Genomic DNA, 12,567 nt, shown 5'->3' with positions numbered 1-12,567 from the left:
AATTGCTCATAACTGCTGAACCATCTCTCCAGCTCCAGGAAATATTTAATAGCCACTTCTCTCAAATGAAACCCATCCACTTGCCTGGCTTTACTTAGAACCTGAAAGTATTCTTTTCAGAACTAGAAATACATTCAGTTTATGCGTATGTAGTGTTGTATACAAGGATGTAAACATAGGTATTTTGAACTTAGCACATCTACAGCCTATTGGCAATTTCTACCACAAATTATCCCTCCCGTGTCAAACGGCAGTGAGCTACCTGTTCACTCCTCGAGACCTTCGAGTCCTATAGATTTCACAGTCCTCCTCCCCCAAGAGTGTTTTCACAGGACTGGGAATGTGGCTCCGTGATAGCATGTTCAGAGTAGATGAATATATGTGTGTGTGTGTACATATTTATATGTAATTCATGCATATAGCTATAGCATGGTGGGACACGCCTAAAAGCCTAGCACTTGGGAGGTACAAGCAAAAGGGTCACGAATTTGAGGCCAGTCTAGGCTACATAATGAAAAAGAGTATTTTTACAGTCCTCTTTCCAGGATGCCCATCTGCCATGCCTCTACTCCAGACTACCCTGAATGGTATTCATTAACTGCTGACCCTGAACACTTAATGTATTTATATTTTAGTATTGTGCAGTTTAGACATCACAAATTCTCAGTCCAAGCATACCAAAGTAACTACAACACAACAACACTACAACAAAGATTACCTACCCAGTTTCACCCAATTGATTCAACATATACTTCACATGTTTCATTTTAGCAAACTATGAAATTATATCCAGGGCTGGTGAGATGGCTCAGTGGTTAAGAGCACCGACTGCTCTTCTGAAGGTCCTGAGTTCAAATCCCAGCAACCACATGGTGGCTCATAACAAGATCTGACGCCCTATTCTGGAGTGTCTGAAGACAGCTACAGTGTACTCACATATAATAAAATAAAATAAATCTTTAAAAAGTAAAAAAAAAAAAAAAAAAAAAAGAAATTATATCCAGGAGAAAACAGTTGTCTCTTAAAAACACCATACCTGAATAACAGCACTGAACCAACATGTGTTGCCAACATTTTTCAGCCCAACCGGCCAACCATCCACTCTCCTCCAGTTATTGGGATTGTGGTTTTCTCCCCAAACTTCACAGCGTTTTCTCTTTGAGCGTTTAGTTTCTGCAGAGTTAGCCTCATGCGCTCTGTAGCATACCAACACCACATATCAAAAGAAAAAGGAAAAAAAAAAAGCCAGTTAAAGAATGATTTACTATACAGACCATGCTGGTATTTTGAACAGATGATTCTAATATCAGGATAGCCACCCACTGGACAATCAAGTGTCTATAGAATAGCTCTTCAGTTGTAAATAAGTGAAAAGCGAGGTTTAATTACTAATTTAAGCCCTTCCACCAGAAACTATTACTAGTAAGACCCATAGTAAAAATGAGTTGAGGTTCCAGGCTATTCATTCCTACCACATTAAAGGTTTACACTCAACCATGATACCCTATTGAAGAGCTTGTACTTATCAGGTACGTAGGCTCATTATTGGTTTTCCTTAGTAACTGGGAACACACTTTGTAAACTTCTACTCAAAAACTACAGACCGGGTTAAGAGCCTCCATGTCTGTCCCTCTTCAGAGTGAACCCAGAGCCAGAGTGTCGGCACACACCTGGGATCCCAACACTCTCGAGGGTGAGGGAGACGGGTCACAGATTTCAGGCCACTCTGAGACACCCCCCACCCCCAAAAAAATAGAAAAAAGAAAAAAAAAGAGGGACGGGGAGGAGAAAGGGAACTGAATAAGCTAAGATTGCTCCTTAAAGAAACTATCTTGGAGCAATGAAGAAACCTGAGTAGCTTTCCCATAATACAATATGACAAAGCAACCATGAGGAACAAAGATCACAGATTAAAGCAACAACCTATTAAGATCTCTGTTGTCAGCCTGAATGTTAGGAGACTCCAGGAGACTCAAGGCAATGGCTGCCTGCAGGTCATCTTTGTTGTCGTGAGTGAGGTCTATCACTTCTGTGAGGAAGCAGAGATTCGCTCATTAGTTCATGTCAGGAAGTAACAAAGGCAAAGCACTTCCAACCACATGCAGCCCTAACTCTCACCAGCGGTTCCTCAGCACACATCTTGTAACTGTCTCAAAGGCAAATGAACAATACAGCTGTACTGCAATCCCATTCCAACAGTTCCCAAGTAAGTGACTAAAACAATTCACCAGGGCTGGGGTATGATCAGTGCACAGAACACTTGCTGCTTAAGCATAAAGACCTGAGTTCAGGTTCCATCATCCATGTAAAAAAGGCAGGCACGGTAATTACATGCCTATATTCTCAGTTCTGGGGGAGAACGAAGAGTTCATGAACTTGGTAGTCTGGCTGCTTAGCCAACTAGTCAGCCCCAGGTTCAGTGAGCAGCCCTGTCTCAAAAAAAAAAGGTAGAGGGGCTGGAGAGATAACTCAGCAATTAACAGCACCTACCTGGTGGCTCACAACCAGTCATAACTCAAGCCTCTTTTGGCCTCTGAGGAGCACTAGGCAGTACTCAATGCACTGACATACACATATGCAAAATACTTATATACATAAAAATAACCAGAACTTTAAAAATAAATGAGATAGAAAAAACAAACAAAACAAAGCTCTGACCTACATGAATGCAATAAATAAAATATGTTAATATCCCACAAAATCAAAAATATATTTCATACCTGTAGGCTAACCGCCTTTACTTTACCATCCTAGCATCAGAGAGTCAACCATACACATAGTGTTCTATGATGAATGGAGGGCTAGCTTTATAAAGTTGGCTTATGACCTAGTACAGACATACAAAACCTAGTCAAGAAGAAAAAAACATTTAAAGCCAGCCTGGGCTGAAGTAAGGAGAAAGAAGGAATGAAAGAAATCATTTAAAAATTTGATCCCCAGGCTAGAAAGATAGCTCAGCAGTTAAAGAGTACTGACTGCTCTTCTGAAGGTCCTGAGTTCAGCTTCCCAGCAACCACATGGTGGCTCACAACCACCTGTAATGAGATCTGATGCCCTCTTCTGGAGTGTCTGAAGACAACTACAAAGTACTCACATATAATAAATAAATAAATCTTTAAAAAAAAAAAAAAAAAGCTTGACCCCAGGCCTGGCTCCCAGCAATGGCTCAGTGACCCCTCAGAAAGGGCTGATGTGATGAATGAGCGGCCAGTCGCTGTCTTCTGCCTGTTCAGAGAAGACAAGGACGGGAGACCTACTTGCTAAGAGATCTTTGCTGGTAGCACTCTCTTCTACTTCAGATGGTTCTGCAGCAGTTGTGTCGTGACTGGGCTCCTTAACTCTTTGGTCTGTGAGAAGGCTGACAGCCTGGGTGATGTCACCATTACTGGCCTACGAGAAAGAAAAGAAAAAATAACAAACACATTTCTAAAGTAAAGCAGGCAGAGTTAACCGTGTGCAGTAGTTTGGGTGCTGTTCTTTTACTACCATGGTGACGGCGGGAGTCGACCAAGCCTAATCAGAGGTCTGAGGCAGAGAGCAGACAGTCTAGTGAAGGCAGGGAGCCTGGTGCACCTGGAGATGGAGCAAGCCAGGTGACAGGAAGAGACTCTGAACTGCAACATGAAAAGCAAGTCACAGCCTGGCTGGACAGTTCAGTCATCGCAGGAGTCTAACTTCACAGAACAGTTAGGGCACAGCGCATCACTCCAGGGAACTGGCAGCTAACACGGGTGATAAGTGCACTCACCCAGACAGTGAAGTCATGAGCAGTCACCATGTTTTACAGGGTGACATAGCGGTTTTGAACTCTTACAACAATGCCTTTTTCCCAATCACAGGATCACGTTTTATCTATACTGCCTATCCTGCTGGCTATTTTGAAGCTAGGTGTGCTACTATTTCCTTGGGTAACATTCAGAATGTATCCTTTCAAAATATAACCAACAATGCTTAAGAATATCACGTGTTAAGAGCAGACAAGTTTCCTCCTGGAGTTATTTTTGGTTTGTTGGTCCCACTCAGGATCCATATGGATACAATGCACATGGATGCTGGGACTCCTAAAAGCCCACTGTCCATTCCCACCATCTACTTCCAAGTTTCTATGCTGAAGAAACTGACCACCTGACCTGTAGTGGGTTCCTGTTCCTATGCTTGCACCTGGTATAGGAAGAGCGTCTGCTGACACACCTGACATGTGGGAACCTGCTTCAGCGTCTGTCAGCTAAGCTGGGTCTGGAAACCAACCTTTAATGCTTCATGAAGGAAGGAAGGATCCTGGATGCCTGTGATTTCTCGCAGCTGATTTAACAGCATCTGGCAGCTCTGTTTTTGAGAGACAAAATCAGATAGGTGTCAGAAAGCATTCCTGGGTACCTTCTGGACAGAGAGGCCCAAACCTAGCACTTTTCACTTTATAAAGTGCTGCCAAGCTCCATGCAGCAAGTTGCTGATGGTCAGAGACATTGCAAAATGCCCGGTCTATCATTAGGTCTCCGGATATACTTTGAGCAGTTACAAGAGATATATATGACTCAACAGAAAACTCCAAATATCCAGGACACTTGTAACCCGTCAGCCTTAACGTATGCTTAAGGAGCCTTGGACTTTTCTTTCTCGGAACAGTGCATCAGGTCATATAAGGAGTGCAGGGAAATCTACATGAATGTGAGGATGAGCTATTTTAAGCTTTACTGTCCATGCCATTTGTGTGTGTGTGTCATTTTTCACTGACAACAAGCTTCTAACCATGAAATGGCTGGTACTAGTAACCTTAAAAGAAAGCTAGCACTTTCTCAACTATCAAATAAGACATAAAGTTCTGGAAGAACGAGCTGCAGGTGCTCCATTCATCGGAACCACAGAGAGGCCTAACTAACTACACAGCTCATCTTAAGAACCCTTCTCAGCCTACGTGCTCACCCTACCATCCTGGTGGGCAGCCAGAGCTGATATAAAACACCCCTGGACACGGAAAGCTCAACTCAAACAACCGGCTGGCCGTTTAGTAAGTTAAGTATGGAAAAGAAAGCGGTAAATCATGAGCAGCGATCTAATTTACACCATAGCTAAGGTTGTGCCAGGATTAAGTCCTGACTTCACCATTAAGTTCAATTAGTAATGTCTCAGAGAGTCAGCTTCATTTACTGCCAGCTGTAACCGAAACAGTATCCTAAGGTCTTCAACAGCTGAGGGCCCCGCTGGCAACACTTAAGTACCACAACTAGAAATAACCGACTGAACAGCCCTCCCAGGCCTGGAAAAGGGATCAGAGACTTTTTCTTGTCACAACCTCTCCAGTCAGAAGATAGAAATGGAATCTTCCCGCTGAGACAGCAGTCTTGGACATTATGGGTCTTGACAAAGCCACCACCAGAGCTGGGCAGGGAAGGAAGGGGCTATCAGGCTGAGATTCTACTTTGGCAAAAACTGGAAATATAAGCAGGTTTTTAAATTTTTTTTTCTTTAAGGTACTAATTTTCTTCCAAATGAATTCTAATCCCATTTGATTTCACCATGTAAAGGTGTGTGAATCTATGAATCTGGAGCCTACAAAATTTTTTGGAAAGTCAAAATCAACATACTTGAAAAATCGTGGGAGAGAGGGAGGGGAAATAAGGAGGACTAAGAAGAACCACATCTTCGTCTGGAATTGCTCTGAATGTCACAAGTCACTCCAATGCAGAGACAGTAAGAGCTCCAGCACGAAATAAGTGCTAACACACACACCCTACTTCTGGCTCTGTGCTGTTCTGAAAGCTCTATAAGTATTAACTAACTGATGCTGGCTTAGCGCATTCAAACCTCATAGCAAACCTACGACCACAGAGAAGTAACTTAGAATTACGCTGGGGTGGGTGGGCTGACTGCCACCATCTCTAAAGAGACAATGAAACAGAAGCAAATACCCTCTTAATGTAAACCAATGCAAACATATTATTTATTTATTTATTTATTTATTTGGCTGTATTTTGACCTGGAACTTTGCACAATACTAAACTTCTCTTTTAAAAATGTGCCAGCCTTTATACTATCAGAACTTGATATACTCAGTGGTACAATGTGCTCTAAACAAGCTAGTATTGGCAAGTCGGAGAGTAACAACTGTGGCATTCTACCAGTCAAGGCAAGCATCATATAGTGTTAATTTTTAAAAGTGTACTTTATTGTATAGGTGTTTTGCCTACATGTGTATATGCTCATGCCTGGTGCCTGGAGAGGTCAGAAAAAGGACTGGACCCCCTGGAACTGGAGTTACAGTGTGAGCTACTATGAGGGTGCTGGGAATTGAACCTGGGTCCTCTGGAAGAGAAGCCAACGTTCTTAAGCATGGAGTCATTTTCCAGTCCTTAACTGTTAGGTGTGATGGTTCATACCTGGCACCCCAGCACCTGAGAGACAGAGGCAGGATTTTACAAGTTGGGAGACAGAGGCAAGATTTTACAAGGAAGCAAAGCCTGTCTCAAAAAAACCAAACAAGAATTACAAAAGTTTATTTTTACAATGGCCAATCAAAGTCATCACGCACCCACAGTGTCCCCAGTTCATGCTCTGACACCTCACAGAAGTAGATTTTAAGACTAACCCACTCTAACTACACTACTCCACAGAAAATACACTCTAGTGCAAACAAGACAAAGCCCGTGCTCTGTTCTGATGAAGTCAAAAGGTGGCAAGCACAGACAGGTTTGCATTTTCTTGACTAAGTTCATACTGTTTTCAGAGGCTTTTAAAGAAAACAGACCCGCCCATCTAGAGGAAGGCTGGCTGCACACCTCAGCTCCAGTGGCCTGAGAGCCAACCAGACCTCACTAGGACAGATTTCTCTTATTCTTAACATTTTTTCATACAATATATTTTGGTCCTATTCTTTGCCCTCCCTAATCCTCACTTTACCACTGCCCATCTAACTTCATATTCTCCTCCCTCTTCCCCTCCCAAAAACAAAAAAAACACCAAACCATAACAAAAACAAGCACACACTGAAACCAACAAAGAAATAAATGTGGAGTCCGGGGGGTTGTGTTGGTGAACTGCTCAGTAATGGGGCCTGCCCTGGAGTGTGACTGATACACCCACGGTCACTAGAGAAAACTGAACTTTCTCTCCCAGGCAGGTATTGCAAATGTCTTCTTGGTTAGGGATGGTCCTTTGTGCTCATGTCTCCTTCTCCAAACTGGGAAAGAAACTGTAGCCAGTAACAGACCAATACCAGTTGCGCAGTAAAGGCAACTCAGCCTTAAGCAAGATCCTGTGAAGAGTGGGCGCTGTCTCCACACACCAATGTTGGACCTATGTGCTGGGAGTCAGAGTGTGGACATATAATGAGAGGTATGAACGGGGTGGGGTGTCTAAAAAAGAACTCATGGCTTTTCTGAGACTGACAGACCCTCTGGGGATTGAGCCACTACCTTTTTTCCTCCTTTTATAATTCTTTGCTATCTAGCTGTTTTCAGAGAGCTGGGGTATCATTTATCATGCAGATGGGAACATAATGCATTAGAGGTTGCCTGTTGGTCATTCTGGCAGTCTTTTTAGGGCCAACTAGTTTGGAGCAGCCCACCCTGGCCACTGAGATCCAGTGTGCAAACTTAAGTAAGAGCGAGCGACTAACAGAAGTGTAGCTAGGACAGCAGGCATGTTGGAGCAAGCCAGTAACTTGCTCTCAGGAAGATCACTGAGGATTTGGGACTAGCCTGAGCTACACAGTGAGTCACAGACCAGCCTGAGTTATAGAATGAGTTCTAGGCCAACCACATAGAGACTTAGTCTTAAAAAGTGAACACGGGAAGAGCTCACGGTCCTCCCAGAGGCCCTATGGGCAGATAATGGTTGCTGGGAGAGGAAGACAGTTCTTCAGTTGTGCAGTCACTCAGAAACTGTTCTTAGACCTGTAAATAACCTCTCACCCATGCTCCAGAAACTGTAATTAAAGCCACGGGGTCCCCAAAGACATCAAAGTAGGAAGAGTCGCTGTCAAGAGAAAGGGGTCATCAGGACAAGGAAGATAAAGGATCAAATACATACAAATATGAAGGTCACAATGAAACCCACTGTATACAATTAATACATAATGGAGAAGTTGGGGCAGGCGACAAAACTGAGCAGCTAAGAGCACTGGCCGCTCTTCCAGAGGATGTGAGATTCAATCCCTAGTACCCATCTGGCCTCCAAAGTCACTGTACACACATGGTGCACAAATATACACGCAGGCAAAAGAGCTACTCACATAAAATTTTAAAATGGTGCGTAGGTATACATATGTGTAAATACTACTTGAGGCTGAGGCAAGAGGGTCAGGCACTCAAGACCAGCCAGGCTACATTCAAAGCCAACCTGGGCTTAAGAAACTGTCTTTAAAAAACGATATGAAAATTTCGGCTGGGCAGTGGTCATACATGCCTTTAAACCCAGAACTCAGGCAGTGACAGGTGGATCTCTGAGTTTGAGGACAGCCTAGTCTACCCAGTGAGTTCCAGGGCAGTGACACACTGACATAGTGACAAGACCCTGTCTTGGGGGCAAAAAATGAGGGAGGGAGGGGGGAGACAGATGGGAAAAAGAGAGAACGAATATTTCAGCTAGGTCACACAGAGATAATAAAATCAAAATGGAATGAAAATACCCATTGGGGTAATTATCTAGCTTGTATAAAGAAAAGAAGAAAAGGAGGGTAGGAGGGAGGGGCTGGAGCGATGACTCAGTGGTTAAAAGCTTGCTCTTCCAGAGGTCCTGAGTTCAACTGCCAGCAACCACATGGTGGCTCACAGCCACCTATAATGAAATCTGGTGCCCTCTTCTGGCCTGCAGGAATACATGAAGACAGAGCACTGCATGCATGCATACATACATACATATGTAATTTAGGAAAGGAAAGGAAAGGAAAGGAAAGGAAAGGAAAGGAAAGGAAAGGAAAGGAAAGGAAAGGAAAGGAAAGGAAAGGAAAGGAAAGGAGCCAAAAATGTCAACTGGTCAAAGCATCTGCATTCCAAGTCTGGTGACCTGAATTTGGTCCAAGACCTTAACAGCTGGAAAGAACTTCCTCCACAAAGCTGTCCTCTCATCTCCACACAGATGGGGACACATACCATCACACTTGTATCACCCACCCCCAATAAGTTAAAATTTAAAGCATTTATAATTAGGGAGTTAATAATAATTTAGCTTACAGCCCCAAACAAAAAGAATTTATTACTTAATAAACATAGGGGCTGGAGAGATGGTTCAGAGGTTAAGAGCACTGACTGCTCTTCTGAAGATCCTGAGTTCAATTCCCAGCAACTACACGGTGGCTCACAGACCATCTGTAATGATATCTGACAGACACCCTCTTCTGGTGTGTCTGAAGACAGCTATAGTGTACTTAGATATAATAAATAAATAAATCTTTAAAAATATATATATATGGCTCACTTTCCTCCCCCCGCCCCTACAACCCAGAAGAAAGGAGTCCCAAAAGTATTAGATCACACACAAAAAGGAACTGCTCCTTTACCCCATCGCCACACCTAGAGGCTACCTCTGTTCATCTCACCAGAACAGGTTACCAGGAGTATTTCTCAGACTACATATGATTTCCTTCCTATGCATTGCTTTAGAAGACCTAAGAGAATGCTTCTTCTTTCAGTACACACCCAACTAAAATATAAGAAAAGAGACCACAAAGCCAGCAGCCATGTGGAACACGCCTACAAAACCTAAGAAAAACAGTACCCAACAGTGTAGTATGTGGGCAAGATAACAGGAAGCTGGGCCATCAGGTTCATGTGCCCAGTTTTAGAAATTCAGGCACAGGGCTGGTGAGATGGCTCAGCTGGTAAGAGCACCCGACTGTTCTTCTGAAGGTCCTGAGTTCAAGTCCCAGCAACCACATGGTGGCTCACAACCATCCATATTGAGATCTGACTCCCTCTTCTGGTATGTTTGAAGACAGCTGCAGTATACTTACATATAATAAATAAATAAATAAATCTTAAAAAAAAAATTCAGGCACAGTAAAAAGTCATTGTCAAGCGTGTCTTGCTCGGGCACCCGGTTACTGAGGTCAGGATGAATTCAGATAGAATGTGAGAAGGCCAGCGGCTCTGCCGCAAATGGGGGCACTGTGTGTACAGAAGTGTCTTTATTTGTGGAGGTAGGACAAGCTGTGCAAGCTGGTTCTCTTCCTCCTCTGTGTGGGTCCCAGGGATAACACTCAGGTCAGGTTGTTAGGTATGGCAGCAAGCACCTGGCATCTGCTATGCCATCCTACTGGCTCAGAAAACGTATTTACAATTTTTAATATTTTGATTATTTCCTATTTTTACGTGTGTTGGCTGCACGTATGTCTATGCACCATATGCATGCAGTACCCACAGAGGGCAGAAGAAGGCATAAGATCTGGGAGAACCGGAGTTGTAAACTGTCTTGTGAGTGCTGGGAATTGAGCAGTGAATGCTGTTAACCAAAGCATCTCTCCAGCCCTTGGGAAAGGTTATCTATTTATTTGTTTTTAGCACATGTTAACAATTATTTCAAAATGGGGTGAGGGAAAGCATTTCAGCTGAGTGACAGGGCTTTTGGGCAAAGCAGTGGTGAGGAGAGGAGGGGGCAGGGTGCTGGCAGGAAGCAGGGAGGTAGAGCACACCTTGGCACCTCAGACAACAGGAATAAAGCTTCAGTCAGGTATTCTCAGAGGGATGTGGAAGTGTGTGCAACTGACTCCACTAAGCTGTCCTCTGACCTTCCCATATGCACGGTGGCACGCAAGTCCTCCGCTACACACACACACACACACACACCCTGTACGTGCACACTGCACACACACACACACACACACCAACAGTAACAGGAAAAACTAAAGGGAGAGCATGACCAAGGAAAGACATCAACATGTCCACCTTGGGCTTCCATGTGCAGACGCACAAATACCTGCCCACGTACCAGACACCACTGCCCACTATGAACAGTCACAAAATGCTAAATCCTGTACAATCCATGGACACGAAATACTCAAACTAGATAAATCTAGAGACAGAAAGGAGCTGCCAGAGACAGGGAATGACATCATAATGGATATGAAATTTTCTTTTAGGGTGATCAAAACTTGGAGACCTAAAAAAACAAACAGCAAAGACAGTCCTGCTCTGGGGCACAGGGTGGCTGGCGCTCCTGCCAGAATGCTGGGATGATGGGTGCACACCACCATTGCCCAGGAGACTCAAATTTACATCACATCTGAAAGTCAAGCAGCATGCTGCTGGAACCACTCCTGAAGACCTTTAGGCTGGCTTGACTAGAAAAAGTCAGTTCACACCGAGGCAGACTCACATCTCACCTATCACAACCTTCCCAAGCATCACGTTTTTGTGCCTGGAAAATGAGATTCATAGCATCCACAGGATGTCAATAAAGAACCATCTCAGTGTCCAAGTAAAGTCTGTTCCTGTTTGTAGAAAACCACTGCCACCCTAGAGAAAAGACCGTCCAGTCTCAGCACGACCATTTCCTAGTTGTGCCACTCTGAAGACCCTACATTCCAGATTTACGAAATCTGACTTGAGAGGTGTGAAGCAGGTTCAGGTGCCTTCCAGTCAAGTGGGCATCAGGAAGTTTGGGTTTAGGAAGGCTCATGATACAATGGTAGAAGTGCTTTGACATCAGAGCTAGGTAACTCAGAACTCAAGCCAGACTGTATCAGTCCACTGCAGTGTGTATGTAAAGGAATCTGCTTAAGATTTCACAGGTTCAGGCTGGAGAAATGGCTTAAGGGTGGGGAGCATATGTTGCTCCTGCAGAGGACCCACATTCCATTCCCAGCACCCGCATCAGATAGGTCACAACTGCCTGGGACTCCAGCTTCAGGGAGCCAACCTCTCTCACCTCTTTGGGCACATATACATACATACATACATACATACATACATACATACATATAAATAATAAAAAAATTAAAAAATTATTTTAAAACATTTTAAATGTTTTTCCATAGGCTGCTGAGATGGCTCCCCAGGTAAAAAAGAGCTTGCTGCCAAGCCGGATGACCTAAGTTCCACCCTTAGAATGCATATGGCAGAAGAAACACAACTCCTTGCAAGTTGTCCTCTGACAACCCCCCCCCCCCCCCCCCCAGCACATGTGCCCTCTGACTCTCTACTAAATTGTGTGTGTAAGATAAGTCTTTTTGGCAAGCCTCAACACCAGGCACCAGCAGATGCTGACTCGGTAAAACCATGTCAGCCAGAGCTGGCTGGTCAGGCTCTCTGTAAGCCACTGGCCAATCAGCTCAGGACTTGCTGGAGCCCAGACCACATGGCCATGGCCACCTTAAGGTGAGAGCTTTGCAGAAACTGCACTTAACACCTGCATCCCTGAGATCTAGAAACCCACCTGCCTCATTCCCTCAGCTGAGGTGATCCTGGTCAGGGCTGTGGTTTCAAGGTCTCTATATTAGCTTTTTCTTTTCTCTTCTCTTCTTTTTGTTTTTAAGACAAGGTCTCACTGTAAAGTCCTGGCTATCCTGGAACTTTTGGAGCTCCACCTACCTCCGCCTCCCGAGTACTTGGATTGTGGTCATGCACCATCAAC

At 44.1% G+C, this 12,567-nt stretch overlaps 1 protein-coding gene across 7 annotated transcripts in view; it reads right to left on the bottom strand.

The window, feature by feature from the left end:
* Usp28 (ubiquitin specific peptidase 28) overlaps positions 1-12,567 on the bottom strand; it is a 57,748-nt gene that overhangs the window by 38,082 nt on the left and 7,099 nt on the right. For all 7 annotated transcript variants that reach the window (XM_029481581.1, XM_029481583.1, XM_021172213.2 and 4 more), the window contains exons 2-5: positions 4,249-4,326; positions 3,258-3,390; positions 1,924-2,029; positions 1,037-1,196 (exon numbers count right to left, since the gene is read on the bottom strand). In XM_029481581.1, coding sequence (XP_029337441.1) covers positions 1,037-1,196; positions 1,924-2,029; positions 3,258-3,390; positions 4,249-4,326 — 477 coding nt within the window. The remainder of the gene's footprint in view (positions 1-1,036; positions 1,197-1,923; positions 2,030-3,257; positions 3,391-4,248; positions 4,327-12,567) is intronic.

This window comes from Mus caroli, chromosome 9 (assembly GCF_900094665.2).
Source record: "Mus caroli chromosome 9, CAROLI_EIJ_v1.1, whole genome shotgun sequence".
NCBI classification, from domain to species: domain Eukaryota; kingdom Metazoa; phylum Chordata; class Mammalia; order Rodentia; family Muridae; genus Mus; species Mus caroli.
Note: the sequence above shows the minus strand (reverse complement) of the source record. Positions and strands in the feature narration are given on the sequence as shown.